The 21,578-nt window shown below is 39.6% G+C and overlaps 1 protein-coding gene and 2 long non-coding RNA genes across 3 annotated transcripts in view; 1 reads left to right on the forward strand and 2 right to left on the reverse strand.

The window, feature by feature from the left end:
• Positions 1-21,578, forward strand: part of LOC146494087 (uncharacterized) — a 98,453-nt gene that overhangs the window by 2,306 nt on the left and 74,569 nt on the right. The gene's annotated exons all lie outside the window — the stretch shown is intronic.
• Positions 39-8,269, reverse strand: LOC146494088 (uncharacterized). Its single transcript, XM_085146055.1, has 4 exons — positions 7,044-8,269; positions 5,155-5,526; positions 4,853-4,886; positions 39-1,793 (listed from the first exon to the last, which is right to left on the reverse strand). Exons 1-4 carry the CDS (start codon positions 7,458-7,460, stop codon positions 1,753-1,755), a joined length of 864 nt encoding a protein of 287 aa, XP_085002181.1. The 5' UTR covers positions 7,461-8,269; the 3' UTR covers positions 39-1,752.
• Positions 12,382-17,434, reverse strand: LOC146494089 (uncharacterized). Its single transcript, XR_014871660.1, has 5 exons — positions 17,168-17,434; positions 16,223-16,282; positions 16,063-16,111; positions 14,344-14,499; positions 12,382-13,020 (listed from the first exon to the last, which is right to left on the reverse strand). It is a non-coding gene; the product is annotated as an uncharacterized LOC146494089 (long non-coding RNA).

Here is a 21,578-nt window from a genome sequence, read left to right on the forward strand (position 1 = left end):
ATGTTCATGTGAAAGCTGATTGGTCAATAGGCTCCAGAGAATATGAAGTAAGTAAAGTTTATTTATTAAGTGCTTTTCATAGACAGGTAGTCACAAAGCGCTGCACACAGAGATTAAAATAAACAGTACGATAAATAGCAAAATGCACAATATACACAATATAGAGTTTAAATGTAAATGAAAAATATAAAAATGTAAAAAGCATTGGTCAACAGAAAGCTTGTTTAAACAGTAAAGTTTTTAACTGTTTTTTAAAGGATTCCACAGAGTCAACCAAACGTAGTTGTAGAGGTGCGTGAAGCATGTAAGAAACATTTCTTTAGATTGATCAAACACAGTCTGACAAAGATTATAAAGACAGATTGCATCACTCGGCTAACTTGCAAATATGTCAGTGATTAAAACTCCTAATCTCTCATCCTGTGAATCTTAGCCAGCTGATAATGCAGAGGTCAGCTGAGCCAATGGGGGTGAGGCGACTCGCCCAGCACTAACTACCTAGAAATCGTCTATGTGTCCCCCGTGTTACGATGATAAGATGACCACACCTGAGTAGCCTTGCAGGTCAAATCCTATACTGTCCCAATCAGTCATGGGACTTTAGAGGCCTGAACAGCAAGTCTGAGGGAAGGTGATCAGATGTTGTAATATAAAGCATTGGAGCAATTTGCACTGATAGAGTTTTACCTTTACTGTTTCACAAAGATTTTAAAAGTGAATATCCACAGTTATGGGCTTTAGCTGCAGGGAATTTTATTAAAGCAATTTAGCGAGAGCAAAACAAAAGCAAAATCAAATCGTAAAAATCATAAAACATGAATGAAAACATCTGAATTACACTTATCTAATGAACCTACTCTGAGCTAATGCTAATGCTGAGCCTTATGTCCCCCTCTGATACTGAATGTCACATCTGCAGAGATGAAATCCAGCTTCACCCTTCGGGACGTCCAGTCTCATTACAAACATCTAATCATTCATTAGCTCCATCATTCCAGCCACACTGTATCATCCTATCTCTGTCCAGCTGACGTAGAAGATTTAACACCAAGTTTAAACTTTAAAACCAGGTCATCATTTTTCCTTTGTCATTCATAACAGAATTCACATCACATATAAATATTCGGTCATCACTTCATGTTTCACTGAGGCTACGTCCACACGTACCCGGGTATTTTTGAAAACGCAGATTTTTCTACGCGTTTGCACCTTTCGTCCACACGTAAACGGCATTTTCGGTCACTGAAAACGGAGATTTTTAAAAACTCCGGCCAGGGTGGATATTTTTGAAAACTCGGTTTGGACGGGATTATTTTTTAAAACGAAAACGGAAAATCTCCGTTTTCAAAAATACCCGTGTACGTGTGGACGTAGCCTCAGTTCATGTAATTCTATTTCAATTAGATTTGTCTTTAGCACCTTTTCACATGAACATTCATTGTAACATAATCCCTTTTTAATTCAAATACTGAGGAATGCATCCTTTTTAAAACCCTGTTATTCACCGTTTATTTCATACAACTTTTTTATTAAATCGATTTAAAAGTCAGGCATTCATTGAGACCAGTGGATCTAGCCACTAACACACACACACACACACACACACACACACACACATTAGGCTGAACATTAAGACTTTTTCTCCCCTCTCAGCTGTGATGACGAGGAGCGCCCACTCTGTCGAGGTGTATAACTTGTCTGTGGTCGCTTGCGTTGTTTCTGGAGCTGCGTCACTGTGTCACCTGTGTTCTTTCAGGCGGATTCGTTAAATAACGGCACGGTGTCTTTGTTTTCTACAGGGTGGAAAATGTTTTGGTCAGAAACCAAAGAATTGTGTCTGTACAGAGCAAAATGATGACATTTAAAACTGTAGTGAAAACTAAAATGAAGTGTTTAACTGAATGAAAATAAACAAGACTTGAAAAATGAAAATCCAAGAAATGAACATAAAACAAAGATATACTGGAGATGGTTTGACTGTTTAACTTGAGCCCGAGGAGTCATTTACTGAGCTGTCTACAGGACAGTGGTGTTTTGTGATCTTCTAAAATTGTATTTTGAACTGTGTACTTCTGAACCCTGTTACAGGAAGCATGCTGAGTTAAGTACATGGACGACTAGAAGAGGAAAAGATTCATGAGAGGAGCTCTGATAACATGATTCACCATGGCAACATGTAAAAAAGAACTAAACCTACCAACGGGCTGTAACACCTCATTTTTTGTAGAGCAATTCATTATTTCTGTCATTACTGGAATAAAATGCTTCCCCATTTTAAATATTTATAATTTGATTTCATTTCTGCCTCACTCATATATGATGGTCGTCTTACAACATCTCTGCTATAGAGATGTTTTACTGAGTTACTGTTGATGGTCCAGACTTCAACTGTACTAAGTATTTCAGGTTTAGCTGAATCAGAATCAGAATCACTATACTTTATTAATTACCTGTCCACAGAGTCACAGAGTTAAAAGGATGGAGACCACAGGGGCGATCGTGGCCCAAGAGTTGGCAGTAGGGATGCAACGATACCAATTTTTTCAAACCAATACGATACCGATACTTGGATCTGAGTACTTGCCGATACAGAGTACAAAAACCGATACTTCTACCACACACACACACACACACACACGCAATGAATTGGAAGACAGGTTTTATTTTATTCTCTGCCGATAAAAAATAAAATCTTAATAAAAATGATCACAAAAAAATTTCAAGTGAAAAATAAGCACTTCTGTTAAATTATTGCAGAGTCTCCACATTGTAATTTAACAAAATATCACTGAACTATTGGCACTGTCTCGAGCTTTCAGAATAATAAATAAACACTTCTGTTTGGAATAAAATAAATACAAATTAGGTTTGAGAATAAAATAAACGTTTAAGTTGCCCGTGGATTTTCTCTTGACATTTTTCTTCGCTTTTCCAAAACCTGAGTTAAAGTTGGCTGTTCCACACTGCTGACATTTTGTTTAGCCTAGCTACAGCAGCCTCCAGTTTCTCTTTTTTATCTGGAGCTGCCAGTCTGACTCGTCTAACCCTGTGCCTGTTTAGCGCGGGATGTCCCCCTAGTGGCCAATCTAGAGAACTACAAGCCACCCTCTGATTAATGAAATAAGTTGGTATCGGTTCATGGTATCGGTTAACTTTTACGAGTATGAGTACACACACATTTTACAGTATCGGCCCCGATACCAGTATCGGTATCGGTGCATCCCTAGTTGGCAGTTCATCTTGTAATCGGAAGGTTGCCGGTTCGAGCCCCGGCTCAGGCAGTCTCGTCGTTGTGTCCTTGGGCAAGACACTTCACCTACTGCCTACTGGTGATGGCCAGAGGAGATGGTGATGAGTCTGCATACCGGCAGGAAGTTGAGCGGCTGGTACTCTGGTGCAGTCAGCACAATCTGGAGCTGAACACTCTTAAAACTGTAGAGATGACAGTGGACTTCAGGAGACATCCCTCAATTCTGCTCCCCCTCACCATATCAGACAGCCCTGTGTCGACTGTGAAGATCTTCAAGTTCCTGGGTACAACCATCTCCCAGGACCTGAAGTGGGAGACCAACATCAACTCCATCCTCACAAAGACCCAGCAGAGGATGTACTTCCTGAGACATCTGGGGAAGTACAGTCTTCCACAGGAGCTGCTGATCCAGTTCTACACTGCGGTCATTGAGTCTGTCCTGTGCTCCTCCATCACAGTCTGGTATGGTGCAGCCACTAAACAGGACAGGAGCAGACTGCAGCGGACTGTACGGGCAGCAGAAAGGATCATCGGCGCCCCCCTGCCCTCCATCCAGGATCTGTACCTCTCAAGAACCAGGAGACGGGCAGGGAAAATCATCACAGACCCCTCACACCCTGGACACAGACTTTTTGATCTGCTGCCCTCTGGCAGACGGTACAGAAGCCTGCAGACCAGGACCACCCGACATAGGAACAGTTTCTTTCCCCTCGCCATCTCCCCCGTAAACAGTTGACCTGTCACACTGCTCCCACTGCCAGACTGCAACTGCACCTTATGTACATTCTGTAGTATTCATTCCACCTCATTTCATTTCTGTATTTTATGTATATAAGTTTAGATCTTGTATGTGTCTGCACATATACTTGGCCAATAAACACGATTCTGATTCTGATATGGCAGCCTCGCTTCGGTCGCTTCTGCCCCAGGGCAGCTGTGGCTACAACTGTAGCTTGCCTTCACCAGTGTGTAAATGAATAGTGGAATTGTAAATGCAATCCATCATTATTATAAGATAAGATAGATCTTTTTTGTCGTTTATTGGTATCTCTCCCGATTGCAGCTGTAGGTTTTTACATTCAACATTCTTTGGATAGGAAAAAGGGGAAATAAGAGGACTGGGAGGTTCTGAAAAGTAACTTGCTTAATTTGCTACACTCTGAGCTTTGATAGTAACTTTATTATTGAGGAAATAAAACTGTTATTCTGGCAGTTCTGGTGCAGCAGGAGGGTAGGAGTCAAATAACATGCATGGATATTTTATACAGTAACACATTGTGGCCAATCTCTAAAGTGATTAAAATGAACTCCAACCATCACCAGTATTAAAAACCTCATTATGAGCTATGAGATATAAGATATTTCAACCCTCTGCTCGCTTTGTAGATGCATAAGAAGTGTTGCATGGAGCTGGGTCAAAGCAAGCCCTGAACCCTTAATGTGAGAGTTTCAGTGAAAACAGGAACAGCAGAGACCTCTAGTGGTCACTGGGAAGATCATCATCATCAAATCAGTGAAGGGTTTTAGTATATTGCAGTGAAAGTGACTTTAATTGATCTTATGAGAGCTGTGCGGTGAATTAAGGAGTGTTGGTGTGTTTACCTTGTGCAACTTCATCAAGTTCATAGTTTTGAGCCTGCAAAAGAGTTTTAGAATTAGTAAAAACGCTCTGTCAAATGATATGTGTAGATCCATCTGTTCAAATAAGGAACAGCTTAAGACATTTATCTTGTTTCTGCACACACGTGTATTTTAGGGTTTATAGTTAACTTTTAACTAAACTACAACATCATATGTTAACGTTATTAATAGTGAGCTGCAGTCATATGATGGTGACCTGGGTGCCTGTGCAGAATGCAGCTGGCAGCTGTAACATCTGGTATGTAAATAACACATCACTTTACCTGCTGATGTGCTGCTGCTTGATGATGCTGTCCCCCTCTGCTGGAGCTCCCCTCACTGATCCAGTTGATCTGCTGGTTGGTTGCTTCTGGTTTTTGATGTTTTGCTTTATTGATCATTTGTTGAGCGACGTTAAAACAGCCGTCCCAGTCTTTCCTTTTTATGTTGCTCGTGATTTCTTTAGTCAGAGTTTCATTTGCTTCTTTCCTCAAAAGCTCCTCCAGAACTTTTTTCTCTTCTTCCAAAATCAGTTTGTAGTAAAAAGTTTTCTTGTTGCACCAACTGAATTTTTTTATAAACCATTTTCTCCACCCACTCCAAGTCATGAAGAAAGCTGCAAGAGTCATGCTGAGGAGCAGAGAGTAAGCAGCAAGCTGAAAAAGAAGCAACAAACAAACAAAACATTGATTGATTGATTGATTGATTGAATCTTTATTTTGAACATTTTAAAAAAGTACAACAACATAGAATTAAAAGAGACAAATAAACAAAGCAAAACAAAAAGAAAACGAGCAAAAACAACTACAAATTTCTTTTATGTTCAAAAAGGAGCAGGAAGAAGCATGAGCTTATTTAATCCCACCCCTTTTCCACTATCTAGTAATTTATAGACTACCGAAATACCTCCTTGCAATCACATTATATGTCATGTGTATTTATTTTTTTTAATTTTTTTAATTATTATTCTTTTTTTTTATTTATTTATTTTATTTTATTTTTTTATTTTTTATATATACATATATGTTTCTATCTATCCATACATACGTATTTACACATATGCACATATACACATTTTCAATAACCCCATTAACACCTCAAAGGATACACAACCTACAAATATATATATACCCATACCAACATACCCGTGCACCCGCACACACATGAAAATATTAGACAAGAACACCCTATCAAATCTCTACCTCTTCCCTGTACCCTGTAAAAACCATCTCCTTAAACCGCTTTTTAAACTGCGCCATGCTCGGACATTGCTTCATATCTTTACTTAGTCTGTTCCACAGCTTCACTCCACACACAGAGATGCAAAAACTTTTTAATGTTGTACGGATACGAGGATGTTTTAAATTTAATTCTCCCCTCAAATTGTATCCCCGTTCCCTTTTAGAAAACATTTTTAGAATATTGTCAGGAAGCAGGTTATTTATTGCTTTATATATAATTTGTGCAGTGAGAAAATGAACCAGATCTGTGAATTTGAGAATTTTTGATTTTAAGAATAGTGGATTTGTATGATCTCTGTAACCGGTTTTATGGATTATCCTTATGGCCCTTTTTTGTAATATAAAGATTGATGATAGCGAACATTTGTAAGTATTGCCCCACACCTCTGCACAGTAATTCAAATACGGTGCAATCAGGGAACAATAGAGAATGTGGAGTGATTTGTGGTCCAGAATGTGTTTTACTTTACTCAAGATTGAGACACTTCTTGAAATTTTGTTATGTATATGATTTATATGAGACTTCCAGTTTAATTTATCATCTATAATCACACCAAGAAACTTATGTTCAAGTACTCTTTCAATTTCCACACCATCTCTATGAATCTGCACGTGTGCATTTCTAAGGGAATTCCCAAATAAGATTATTTTAGTTTTACTTAGATTTAGCGATAGTTTGTTCCTGTTAAACCATTTTTTAATTTTGCACATTTCTGATGTAATTGTATCCAGCAGCTCCTTTAGATTCCCCCCAGAACAAAAAATATTTGTGTCATCTGCAAATAATACTAATTTTAATATATCAGATGCCTTACAAATATCATTTATATAAATAATAAATAATTTTGGACCCAGTACATAACAGCATTAATGTGTGTTTGCCATAATTTCATTAAAAAAGCAGAATAAGCATAGAGCAAGAAAGTCCTCACCCTTGACTTGATTTTCACTTCAGCTTTTCGAGCTTCTTGTTCAGTTGTGAGGTTCTCAGATTTGCAGAACAGCTTACTCGTGTTTTCATCAGTGTTACAGCAACCATACCAGTCCGTGATAATCAACAACGCTACAATCCACAGCAGACTGATCAGAAACGCTCTGATAACGCGCTTGAGTACAAAGCATAAAAACGTGGATGGATGTTTCGCGGTGCTCCGACATGTCTGGTCTATCAGGAGCACCAGGAAAAATATTAAAAAAACAGGCACGACGACGACTTCATTACATTCAAAAGTGCTGCAAGCGCACGTCGCGGTCTGCAGAAGAAGAGTGGCAACGGTCACCCCGATGACTGTCCCGAAGGTACCGATTTTTCCAGGACTAAATGCAGCTTGCAGGACGTTTCCCCACATCTTGAACAGTTAGGTGCCTGCTGGGGCTTCAGCTTCTGTCCTGTAAAATTACACCAGGTATCACAGTCTCTTTGAAATTCAGCTTAATATCTCAGTCCTATAGCAGCCATGAAACGAGCAAGTCCTCCAGTCCAAGTGAAATGAGCTCTCTGCTCCCACGCTCACATAAGAACCAGGAGCGCTGCTCCTACATGTGGCAGGATGCAAACGCAACGTGACGTCATGAGTTTTAACTGCACTCACTTCAGAATAATTAAAAGTTTCGTGTCAACGAAAGTCACTCTTGTTCTATTTCACTTAATACTGTGAGGAGATGGCCTGTTTTTGTTTTTAATTAAAAAAATAAAAACGAAAAGTCCAAAGCGCTCAAACAGCGAGCGGGTACAGATCAAGCTGAGTTGTAAGGTGACAAAATGTGTGATTATGTGGGCGTATTCACCGTGTGTCACTGACTGTAGGCACAAAATCTGTTTCCTGTTTTTTATACCAGTGTTGTGGGATTGCCGTCTTGTGTGTGCAGTAAGGAGTGTATGTGATGTGTGTGTGAGCATGCGCGTGAAGGAAACGCGGAGAGCGAAAGAGGAAAAAGAGAGAGAGAGTGAGTGCGTCGTGGGTAGTGATGTGCGATACCACTGATTTCCTTTCCGATCCGATACCAAGTAATATTCAGGGTGGTATCGACGATACTGATCCGATACCGATACTTTGTACAAAAACTTATTTTATTTGTTGTATCTCAAATTATAGCGTCATAATGATTACAGGACATCAGATTACTTGTTCTTATCACTTAATAATGCAGAGTTTATGACTATGAAAGGCGGAAGAGGAAGTAGATCCTTCAAATGTAGACAATCCAAATGTTATAGTTTCTTTCCACTGTGTTCCTGTTAATGATAAACTACAAATTTACCCTAAATTACTAAAATATCGATATTTTAACGTGAGAATCGATTCTAGAACATAAATGATTGGTATCGGAGGAATCGATATTTCAGGATCAATCGCACATCACTAGTCATGGGTAGAGAGGGCGACCAGGAGCAGGGCTACAGCCTATACAGTGTGTTTTCAAAGTGTGCAGTACTGTTATTAAAGCCTCATCTCTTCAGTACTCTCCGGTGCCTCGGCTGATTTCTGTCTGCCTCACTACTCCACAAAAGTGAAGGGAGTTAACCCCGAAGGAGGAAAACTTCGGCCCTGGAGGAAGCATCTCCCCTCGCGTCTCCCGACCACGGTCAGGGGACTGACGGCGAGGAATGGTTAACACCAGCTATCGCAGTCTCCGGTTACCTGTTTGTTGTGTTCGTTACTCCTCTGCTTAGCAATGCAATAGGCCTGGTTGACCTATTACATTGTTGGTTTTGCAATCAATCCATGTATTTTATACCATAATACAGAGCCCCGCAGGGGACATGGGAGAAAAAAAATTAAGACGGACTTTTGCGAGATCTCGCAAAACTAACTCGGGATCTCGCAAAACTTTTGCGAGATCTCGCAAACATTTTAGCCGCATTCTTCGGACGCTGGCTCGAAGCCGACCGGGAGGTCGAGGCACGATGTGCCGGGAAAGCGGTGTTCCTCCTGGCTGTAGTAGGTCTCGACCTCCCGATAGCTCGAAGCTAACGGGAGGTCTCGACCTCCCGTTAGCTTCGAGCTAATGGGAAGAATGCGGCTAAAACTGCAAACTTTTGCGAGATCTCGCAAAACTTTTGCGAGATCTCGCAAAAGTTTGCAGTTTGTTTTGCGAGATCTCGCAAAACTTTTTTCTCGCAAAACTTTTGCGAGATCCCGAGTTTGTTTTGCGAGATCTCGCAAAACTTTTGCGAGATCCCGAGTTAGTTTTGCGAGATCTCGCAAAAGTCCATCTTCATTTTTTTTTTCTCCCATTTCCCCTGCGGGGTTCCGTACAAAACAAACTCGGGATCTCGCAAAACTTTTGCGAGATCTCGCAAAACAAACTCGGGATCTCGCAAAAGTTTTAGCCGCATTCTTCCCATTAGCTCGAAGCTAACGGTAGGTCGAGACCTCCCGTTAGCTTTGAGCTATCGGGAGGTCGAGACCTACTACAGCCAGGAGAACGTTTTAGCCGCATTCTTCGGACGCTGGCTCGATGCCGACCGGGAGGTCGAGGCACGATGTGCCGGGAAAGCGGTGTTCCTCCCGGCTGTAGTAGGTCTCGACCTACCGTTAGCTTCGAGCTAATGGGAAGAATGCGGCTAAAAGTTTTGCGAGATCCCGAGTTTGTTTTGCGAGATCCCGAGTTAGTTTTGCGAGATCTCGCAAAAGTCCGTCTTAATTTTTTTTCCTCCCATGTCCCCTGCGGGGCTCCGTACCATAAAGTTAAATTTAAGAGAGGAAAAATTAAAGTAGTAATTAAAGTTTAGTGCTTTTCACAGAGGATAGAGGTGATACCAGTGATTATGGGTATTCTGTGTACTGATAATATTCAACTGTCATAACACTGAGTTTCCATTGCTCTTTAGGCCTCGTATCATTTTTACTTGCAGCTTGACATGTCAAGTTAAAATGGAAAAGGTCTTATATAAAAGAAAGGGACAACAATCGAAAACATGATGAGTTTAGTTGTTCATTCCTCTTTCATTTGCTGCAGTCTCAGTAAATCATGAATGCATGTATTTTAAATAAATAAATAAATAAATTTTTATTTATATAGCACCTTTCAAGACAGAATCACAAAGTGCTGCACATAAGATTACAAGTCATAAAACGATTTAAAAAGAGAAAATAAAACAGGCAAAAAATTAACCAAAAGCAGTTTTAAAAAGGTGAGTTTTGACTTGTTTTTTATAAGCAGCTACTGAGTCCACAGTTCTTAATGCTTGGGGGAGAGAGTCCACAGTCTCGGGGCCACAGTGGCAAAAGCTCTGTCACCCTTAGTCCTCCTCTTAGTATTTTTTATAGCAAGTAAGCCCTGATCAGATGACCTCAGGGACCTGCTGGGACATCGGGCTGTAGCAGATCAAAGATGTAGGCTGGTGCCAGTCCGTGCACAGCTCTGTAGGTCAAGACCAGGATCTTAAAATCGACTCTAAATTTAACAGGAAGCCAGTGTAACTGAGATAACAACGGTGTCACATGTGAGTACTTGGAGGATTTTGTCAAAAGCCTCGCTGCAGCGTTTTGCACAACCTGCAGACGATCCAGGGAACCTTTGCTTAGACACATAAACAGCGAATTACAATAATCCAAATAATATTTTTTGAGGATAATAAAAGTCCAATTCCCTGACAATCAAACACAACATGATGCCATGAGGTGTTTTCAGCAGCACTCACTTCAGGATCATTTGGACTGTCATGCATTTCAAGCTTTTTGTTTAACAAGACATTTAATAAAGTTTTATAATCCTATAAATTCAATCAGTGAAACCAAGGTGCGTTGGCTTTAGGTACAGCTATTCAAACTGCAACTAATGCATTCAAATACAGTAGTTTGGCCATAGATCCCACTAACCCCCTTTTTATGTACTTCAGGCATGTATTGACAGGTGTCCTTCTCCTGTAGATAAAACAGAAAGCTTAATGACATACTTTAACTTGCATCAGTCTCACTCGAATCCCCACACTCAAAAAAATGTGTTGTTGGATGAACACAATTTAATCATGGCACCCAATTTGCACACGATTTAACCAAGTACAATAAACCATTTTCAATCATGTCAAACCAACACATTTAGCATTTGGCGGTTTAATGTAATCAGATTACGTTGGATCAACATAGTATACTTACATTGATTTGAAGTGATTTATTTAAGTATGTAGAGTGAAATTTGTTTTAATTCATTCTACACACGTTAAAAAGTTTAGGAAAACACAATTAAATCTTGTTGTTTCAACAACTACTTTGTTAATCAAGGCAACTACTGCAAGTCTTGCTTAATAAACCAATATGGGGGTTGATGATTTCACTCATTTCAATCGAATTATTTCAATTAGATTTGTTTACATTTGTTACACATTTAGAAACCCACTAGTTTACAAAAAAAAGTCACAATCAGATTATGATAACATTAACTTTATTAACTGGATTTAGTGGACAATATAAAAGCTTACCATTTTTGTACACCTGCAAGCATTATGCCACTTCAAAAGGTATAACGTTAGAATACTTATTTACATTGGTAATATGTTGGAACCAAAGCTTCCACAACTAAAAACAGATGCAAAATTTGCTAAATATTTCAACTGTATTTTAAAAAATTAAACTAAAAGATAAAAATACATCTCCCACTTGGCAAGTTAAAACATGTGACAAAATAGAATTACTATTGTGTGAATTTGGAAAAAAAAAAAAAAAAATTAGAAATAATTTGGGGGCAATACAACAACAACAAAAAATCCATAGGTAAAAAATAATAATAATAATAAAAAAAATATAGGAATTAAAAAAAAATTAGGAAGTAAAACGAAAATAGAAACAGAAGGCTTAACATCAAATTAAATGACAGATGACATTTTTTTTCAAATGCAATTAATTATTTGAAATGAAAATCTATATTTGTTTGGTGTATCTCATTGTAATAATTATTAGTTTGACCAATTTTTATATTTCTGTATTTATTTTTTAATTTTTGTTGCAGTCCTCCACAGCTACCAATATAGTTTTGCTGTGTTTATTAAAACATGCTAGCAAGCAAAATGGACACAATAATACAGTGAACTTAACAGGTGGCAGTGGTCTTAAACTTTACAGGCCCTTGACACAACATAGTAACAGTGCAGCTAAAAACAACAATGAACATTTCTTTGGGAAAACCCCTCAATGCAGTTTCTGTAAAATGGTAACTTTGTTCTACAAAGGAGAAGAAAACAAAAAAAAAGAGGGGGGCACTAAAGCACTCCATTGGAGTGCTAAAGCACTCCATTGGAGTGCTTTAGCGCCCCCCTCTTTTTTTTTTTCTTCATTCAACACATGACAGCATTATGGTATGTGTCAATTAGTACCTATACTACAAAGTCAAAATTAAATGAAAAATAATTAACAGAACAGTACTTCTGTCAGTACTTCTGATCCATTTTGAGCCATCTATATAAGGACAAACAAAAATCATCTGCAGTGCTGTATAAAAGGTGAATTGCCCAACAGAGAGAATCCAAAAACTTTAAAATATTTTTTAAATAATAGAAAAAAATATAAACAACTCAAATATTAACATTATATATTGGAAATCACCATTGCACCAATGAACCATTCAAGACCTATCAATCATTTTCAAGTGCTCTCACCCCATAAGCTTGTTTTTCAGAAACTGTGCCTTTGAAGAGAGCTTTTGTCCATCAAGATTTAAAAGTATCTTCTGGAGGACTTCAAAGGTGCATTTAAGTTCTGGTGGGTAGCTCAGGTTCAAACAGTATACGAGTCCAAACAACAGAGCCCATGCTTGTGCAATGTTACCCAAATCAGTGTTAGCCTCCACACCCTCAATCAGGACACCAACGTCCTCTGGGTCATCTTCAGGTTCAGCACCCTCCTTCTGGATGACGTACACCCCCATCACAGTTTGCTCCATGCAGCTTTTTGCCTCGCTGTCCGTATCCTACATGAACAAATATAAGACAACAAAGTAAAATTTAAGAGATTGTTTAAACAACTGTTTCTATGCTGTTCATAAAATCCAAGTAGTCAAAGTAATAAACAGAAAATTACACCACTAAAGTAGTTGTTAGTAATTACTCCAATACATAAATTATAAAATACACCTCTCATGTCAAAAGAGGTGGCATAATTGACCTCTCACCAGCCCCTCCCCCAAAAGGGCCATTGTCCAATTACACATTATAGCAACCATTACTGTGTCTGACAAACATTAACCTCAAGCAAGATGGAGAAGCAGTGTGCCCACCGATACCCCGAGAGATTGTGTCTGGAGGAGTTGTGTTCTTTCCATTCACAAAGTCAAAAACAACGTGAATGGATTAAACAGTGTGGATGGCCCCACTCCCAGGTAAATGTATCAAACATTATGAAGCATGTCTGCTCGCACATTTGGGTACCCATTGGTGCGCAGAGGAAACCATTTGTTTGTCGGACATAGCAAGAGTAACTTAGGGGGACAGGACTCGAGAAAAGGCTAACTCAGCTGCTAAAATAAAACAGGTATAGAAGTGTTAGTACTAAACAGCTCAAAGTTCATAGACATTTCTATTTACAAATACTGATGACCATAGCAATGAAAAAACAACAGGACTTGTTTTAATCCAAGTGCAGATTCAAAAGCAATATTGTCTTGATGCATGTTAAATGCATTGTATGTTTGTGTATCAAGTTTAACTACGGTATGCATAAATTTCTTTCCTTCCAATACCAAATTCCATAAATTCTTTATTGCAACGCTTAATACTGTTTGGTATTCAAGACATCCTTTCCCCAATACCAGGTGTCTTGTTGCTAATCTCAAAATTTTAATTTTAACGATTTGCATTTGAGGCAACGTCACAATTTGTATGGTAAATAAAATGGTAAATGGCCTGCATTTATATAGCGCCTTACTAGTCCCTAAGGACCCCAAAGCGCTTTACATATCCAGTCATCCACCCATTCACACACACATTCACACACTGGTGATGGCAAGCTACATTGTAGCCACAGCCGCCCTGGGGCGCACTGACAGAGGCGAGGCTACCGGACACTGGCGCCACCGGGCCCTCTGACCACCACCAGTAGGCAATGGGTGAAGTGTCTTGCCCAAGGACACAACGGCCGAGACTGTCCAAGCCGGGGCTCGAACCGGCAACCTTCCGATTACAAGGCGAACTCCCAACTCTCCATTTGTTAAGCCGAAACAAAATTGACAACTTCATCTCCAAATAAAAGTTATTTTTGCTGCCTATGACAAAATCTACTCAATCCTAATACAAACCTTGGAGATGGCAAGCATGAGACCTCTTATTTTCTTTCCAGGTGTCCCTCCTTTGCTCAGAAAGATTTCCATTAAGCGTGGCGCGTATTGGTCAAGCTCGGCAAAGAAAGTAGATAGCAGAGGCTTTCTGGTGATTCGCAGAAACTCCTTGTCAATCTGCAATAGAAAATAAATACATTGATTAAAAACTCAACTGTATATTTCACTAACTTCACATCTAAGCTGACTAAAGCTGCTTTTAGAAGACCATGCAGACATCAGTGCTGTCTGTGTAGAACATGAATCAGTCTGTGTCAGATCCTGAATTTAAAATTTCCACTGAAGTCACAGGTAAGAGGCAAATGGAACCAAGATCTAGGCCATTTGCTTTTTGAAGTTTGCAAAGACTGCTAAATTGTGCCACATAGTACGCTGGTCTAAACAGATTTTTCAGGTTTATTTTTAGTATGTTATTTGCAATTGGTGTTTGTTCTGGGAAAGATATTGCAGACTGAGCAATAATGCATTTCTAATGGGGGCCTTTCTTAAATGTACTGGTCCCAGTAACAAAGGCGCTTGTCGACTCAGAAATCGAGGGAAAACCAACAACACAACCGGCAGAACATTATGTTATTTACACGGGTGCACATACGTGGTCCGCATGTGCGCATTCGCTGTCAAAATAAAAGACGCGCACCAGATAAGAAGTTGCAACGCGCATTTGCGTCCATATAAAAGGCACTGTTTTTGTCCGCTAGAGTGGGATTTTCACAGCACATTCTGCACCACATCTCTGTGCGTTCATCATTTGTTTGAAGCCAGCTCACCTCCTGCAACCACTTTTCTGAGAATACACGCTTCTTTTGTGGTTTGGACTCCTGACATTTCTTTGGAGGTGGAGGAACAACAAAGTAATTGCTTAAAGGAGCTTCTTCGACATCTTTAAGAGTTCTAAACAAATGTCTGTCCTCCTCCAGAAAATCTTATGTACGCAAACACGCGTTGCAACTTCTTATCTTGTGCGCGTTTTTTATTTTGACAGTGAATGCGCACCTGCGGACCACTTATGTGCACCCCTGGTTATATAGCTTGTCATATTGCAGCCACAGAAATTCTTTTGTCCATGAAACCATTAAGCTGCACTTTCTTTTTGCCTTATAGTCTGATTTGTAATAATTTTTCCGTTTTGTGGTAAGATTTTCTTTGGCTGTCACTTCTGCACCCTGACCTGTCTTATTTGGCTCAACAGAACTAAAATATATATCCTGCTGCTTTTACACACACACTCACATAACGCTCAGCGATTCTCTGTGCGATCAACCTCTCACATGTTTAAGCTTGCTGCGGGAGATTTCACTTGTCATGTTTGCATAGTAAGCTAACAATTGATAAGACTATGTCAGAGGAATTGGTGCGCAAATTATCATCACTCACCAATCAGTGCTGTCGCTCTCTATACACAGTTCACGCGATTGCAAAGTGAAAGCAAAAAACAAGCGCAAATTCAAACGCGATTTCAATATGTCACATATTGACAGTGGCTCACCGATGCCAATGACATAATTACCCAGCTACATTTCCGAAAGAATGCAAAAGCATTGAAATATATTTTTCCTTCCTATGACAGCCCGACGGGCAGGGCAGAGATAGATTTTGGTGGCCCGACTGGAAAAATCGCTAGCCCCGGGATGTTGGGCTAGCGATTTTGCGAGCCCTGTACAGTGTTTCAATTTTTTTTACCTACTACTCTCCCTGATGGAACAACGCTTGCACTGCCACATACAAGTCACTGAAAGAAAAAAAGAGAAGCAGTTTTAAGGATGGTTTTATTGACCACCTTTTTTTTTACTTTGATTAAATCATAAAACTATCATAAAAATATATGATGGTAAAAACTTACCATGTATTAAAGAGGAGGCACAAACAATCAGAAAAGGGGTCAACTTTCTTTGTGGTGTTACTATGGTAAAGAAAACAGACAAAAAAATTTATAAAAACTCCACAGTGGATTTTTTTTTACTTTGTTGCAAATGTATAAAAAAATACAAATACATATAAATACCTCTTGCAATATAAAATTCACAGATAAATATCCAATCTGTTGCCAAATGTAATAGCAGTGTTTCACACTATGCAATAAAGATGCTGGTAGTTGCGGTAAAGGTCCGACAGGCAATTTTCATAACTATCCGCCATTGCCTTTTCCTCTGACCTCGTGTTTATGCTCTTTTCCCCATGCACTAGCGTTTAAGTCAATTCAAAGGATGCAGTCCCTGAATTTGGACACAGCTAATATTTAGCAACTCGCGCATGCTAGTTTAACTTGCATTACTGCAAGAGGCCGAATGCTTAAAAAAAAGGAGAGAGAATGAAAGAAGAAATGCAAATGATAATAAAAAAAAAAAGTGAAGAAAGACCATGTCTTGCAATAACCGTCATTTAAAACCAAAGTGAATGCTAACAGAGCTAGGTAAAAGTTCAATGAGACAACCATACAACTTTAGCTAACTTCATTTACTTTGAAATTGAATTTCAAACGTGTTAAATATTGAATTAAACACATTAATAACCGCTAAAAACACTATAAGACTAACTGCAAAAACGGGTAACAAAAAAAAGAATGAAATGGAAATGCTAATAATAATATAAATATAGCCGGAGCGGATTAGAAATCAGGTATTAGACGGTACCGATTGGCACCGTCTAATACCCGATTTTCACTGTATTTGCTCCACTCCCGCTGTCTAATGACAAATTACACATTTGGAATTAAAAACATTGTTAAACAATTAACGGACGGAAAAACTTTGTTTGACTAAGATAGTTTCAGTTATTTATTACTTACCTGTATTGTGGAAGATCCCGCAGAGAGAAACGGCAGTTCACTGAACACATATAACTTTCTCCGCGTTCCCGCCTCTTCACTTCTGGGAAGTTTGAGCATGCGCACTAGGCATCGGTTTTAGAGTTGTTGATTTAAAATAATTACATTTAATTGAACTGAAGAATGCAAATCTAGTTCATTAAACTTTTTGTTATTTTATGTTAAACCAACAACTGATAATGATTTAAAAACCTAAACTCAATATGTTCATGTTAAATAGACAAATGTATATTGAATAAATCAAACAACTGCCTTAGTTGACTTTTTTGAGTGCAGAGTTGAAATATCAGAGCACAGAGGGACAATGAGAACCTGTATGAGCTCAGAAACCCCAACAGTAAAGATTCAGCCACAGTGGATATCAGAGTGTTATTGTGTTGAGCAAGAAACATGCAGGAAGGTCTTCATCATTGTTCAGAGTTTCTGTAGAGACCCAACAAAGGCCTGAAAGCACAAACCACTCCTACCTAACCAGACATTAGGAAGAGGAGCCCATAGCACTGCATGAGCCGAGGGACAGGAGGGACATCAGCCCGCTGGGGCATAACCCTAGTGGTACAGGAGGACCCACGCTCATTGTCCCAGGTGGGACGGAGAAGGGAGAGGCCACCACACATCTGCCCCGGCTATAATGTAGCCTATAGTTTGGAAATAGTAGCACGAACAAAAAGAGGCAAAGCTGGAGGTGGAAGATTAATACTATAGTGCTATAGTGCCAAATAACAACAACAGTTGCCTCAAGGCATTTTATATTGTAAGATAAAGAAATAAAAAACACCCCAACAATCATACGACCCCTATGAGCAACAAGAAAGTTTCTTTAGTAAGGTAAACACAGAGAGAACTTGAAGCATGAGGGCCGGTTACCAACATGGGCTGCCAACGAACAGAGCAGGAGGGAGAGGCATACATGCTAACACTCCCAAAAATCTCCCAGAGCCACCCTTCTCCCGAATTTCTCCCGATTTTGCACCCAGACAACAAAAATTAAAAACCATATCCCAGAATTCATAGTGCGGCCCAGCCAATTCCAGTTTCCAACAATGGCGGCAGCTACTTAGTTTTGATATTACTCTTATTACTCTTTCTGGGTCGCAAAATAAATTTGTGCACAAAGCGTCTCCTTCTGCAGTTTCCTGTCTTACACAGAGCTCTGTGCCCTTTAGCACATTCTAACTCAAAGTGGCGTTTTTACTGCCCTAGCCTATATAAAACGATATAAACAGAAAATAAGCACTAAGAATATATATCTATTCTGTAACACTGCTAAAGGATTTATCTCAGTAGAAGAACTTGACAAGGCAGAGAATGCAGGTTTTTGCTTTTGTCAAAAGGAGAGATTTTCAGATAAGATCAATAGGTTGCAGAGGGGTGAAAGGTGAAGAAGAGTAGCGAGCTCTATAATCTTAATCCTAAATTTGAGAATGGTGTGTTGAGAGTGGGAGGTAGGATTAGTAGAGCAGCTATGCCTGAAGAGGCAAGGCATTCCCGTATTGTAGCTAGGGAACTTCATATTTCTGACCTTGTACTTCAACATGTACATCAGAAAACAGGACATGATGGACGTAACCACATGCTGTCCAAATTACGGCAAAGGTTTTGGATTCCAGGTGCAATTCAGGTTAAATTCAGGCTCAGGTTGGCATTTAACACCATCATCCCCTCAAAACTTTCCTCGAAGCTCATCGACCTTCGGCTGAGAACACCCATCTGCAGATGGATTCTGAACTTCCTCACAAACAGGCCCCAGGTGATGAGAGTTGGTAAGCACACCTCCTCATCACTCATCCCAAACACAAGGATGTGTGCTATATTCCCTGTTCACACGCGACTGTGTTGCTAAACACAAGTCCAACACCATCATCAAGTTTGCAGATGACACAACCATCATAGGCCTCATCGCAGAAAACGATGAGACGGCCTAAGGAGAGGAGGTGGTGGCGCTGTACGAGTGGTGCCTGCAAAATAACCTGACTCTCAACGTCAGCAACACAAGAGAAATGATAGCGGACTATCGTAAACAGTCAGGGAACACCAGCCCATCAACGGTGTCGAAAGGGTCAGTAACTTCAAATTCCTTGGAGTCAACATCACTGAGGATCTCTCCTGGACCCCCGAATGGCTTGGTGGTAAAAACTGTTTTAAAGTCTTGTAACTTCAAATTTATCTTCTTTGCCTCTGCAAAGCTGCACTCTGCACTGGTCGCCTCATTTTTTTAGTATTTAAATACAGATGAAACCCCTTACTTTGAGCAATACTGTACTAACTCTAAAATCATGTACTACTCAGTTTGCACTGCCGCTCACTCCTGCCACTTTATCCCATCTGTAATACCCCCCCCCCCCACACACACACACATATATTTTTTACTATACTGCTGAGTGACTTGTCTTCTGCTCGTCAAATACATTCCATTGCAATGCTGACGCTGTGCTAACTTGCAGATAAAACTGAACACTCCCTTACCCATAACGCACAGATTACATAACCCATAGTTAAGTTAAAATAGTCCAGGTTGCAAATGATAAAGTGTAGACTCAGCAGGTTTCAAGAACAGGAACTACATGTTTTTATGTTGTTTATGTGGGTTTAACTTCAGAGTTGCTAGAAATACTCAGAGATGGAGAGACATTATCCACATACCTTTAATGGTGCCTCAACGTCACAATATTAGACAGTTAGATTCCTGGTCACCCTCTAAGTCTTCTATCTAAATGCTGACCATTGCAGTATTATTCATCTGCTTTTGTTCATTCTAATTATTAGATTGGGGTAGAAATATCAGTCATTATGACTCACAAAGTCCCACCCCTTCAGAACAACGTTTTGTTTTTCTTTTCACACGGGAAATGTGTGTGGTCTTGCTGATACTTGCTCACATTCCAAGCTGCAGTGCTCATCAGATACAAACTGTCTGCCTGTTCTTGTTACCATCACTGGCGGTTTTACTTACAAAATTTTACTTGATAGTGATATGCAATGCACTTTCAAAGATGTAACTCGAGACCCATCTTCTGGTCATCTTTAATTGTTTTTAATTAAATATATTTTTAATTAATTATTTTACTCAATGCTTTGGACAGACAACACATTACAGAAGACCTACAAGTATACACTTGTATATAAACGTAAATATTGCAGTGAATATGAATGTAATTGTAATTGTAGGCAGTGGCGGTCCTAGCCTGTTTGGCGCACTGGGTGAACACTCCCTAAGGTTTATTTCTGAGTCATGAGTACATATACACAGTACAAATCATGAATACATGATGGGCTTGGATTTACAACATTATAAATGAAATGTGCTCTATTTGGAAGCAGCAGGCCCCCTCCCCCTTCGACGGCTTGTGTGTGAGACTTTAAATCATCAAAATATAAATTTTAAATTGTTATTGATCCCTTTACCCCGAGTCCTAAAGTGTATATTTATTTTCTTACTCTTCTTATATTTATTGTTTGTTTACTTGCACTGCTGTAACTGGAGCCTCGTCGTCTCTCTATATACTGGACTGTATGTAGCGGAGATGACAATAAAGTTTACTTTGACTTCAGCAGCGAGCAGGCGCACAGAGGGCTCTCGCGCTCACTTTTCGTGTATAGAATTTCGAAAAAACATCGGTGAAAATTATAAGTCTGTATCATGATGTCTGGTGTTTTCGAGTTTGTTGTTTTGTTTTTATTTTGTTTTATTTTGCGAGTTGGTTATTAGATGCTGCTCCAGCCGGTCAGAGAATCCCCCGCCGCCCCGCTCTCTCCTCTCTGCGCCGCAAGCAGCAGGTGCACCTCGCAAACGGAGGGCGCGCTTACTCCCAGCAAATAGGCGATAGAAAACCGATCGGTGCCTCTGCCATTCCCAATATGCACTGGCTGATGTTGGGGCAGCATGAGTACGAGCATTTTTTATTTATTTTTTGCCGATGCCCGTGATGCCGCCCCCACCACGATGCCGCCCCGGGCAACCGCCCGTGTCGCCCGTATCTAAAACCGCTACTGATTGTAGGTGTTGTCCTAGAAAAGAGGAGCAGCAGAGTCACCTTGTTCTGAGGCAATACACCTGGTGATTGTGATGACCAAAAACCTCAATAAAATGTGGTTGCACAAATGTATTTATTCTTTTTAACAAGGTGTTTTAAAACAAAACATGGTTGTAAAATCTAAACACACTCACATAATACAACTCAGAAATTCTTTAAAATTATATACAAAACGTGAACATACATGTAAAGGTTGATAGTAGCATTTTTTTTTTTAAATTTAAAGCTGTGACTGCACAACCACAATTACAGTAAATAAAATTTCTCCAGAGGCCTTATTGATATTTTAGGATTGTCTCTCAAGAAAACGAACAAGGTTGCAAAATAAATCTATACCG

The sequence above is a fragment of the Neolamprologus multifasciatus genome, chromosome 20, assembly GCF_963576455.1.
Source record: "Neolamprologus multifasciatus chromosome 20, fNeoMul1.2, whole genome shotgun sequence".
Classification (NCBI taxonomy): domain Eukaryota; kingdom Metazoa; phylum Chordata; class Actinopteri; order Cichliformes; family Cichlidae; genus Neolamprologus; species Neolamprologus multifasciatus.

Bases quoted from the DNA above. Each gene is read 5' to 3' on its own strand.
- LOC146494088 (XM_085146055.1), bottom strand. From the start codon at position 7,460: ATGTGGGGAAACGTCCTGCAAGCTGCATTTAGTCCTGGAAAAATCGGT. The intron at 5,527-7,043 runs GTGAGGACTTTC...CTTCTTTTTCAG, and splicing joins AAGTGAAAATCAAGTCAAGG to CTTGCTGCTTACTCTCTGCT. The intron at 1,794-4,852 runs GTAAACACACCA...TCCACCCTGTAG, and splicing joins ACTTGATGAAGTTGCACAAG to AAAACAAAGACACCGTGCCG.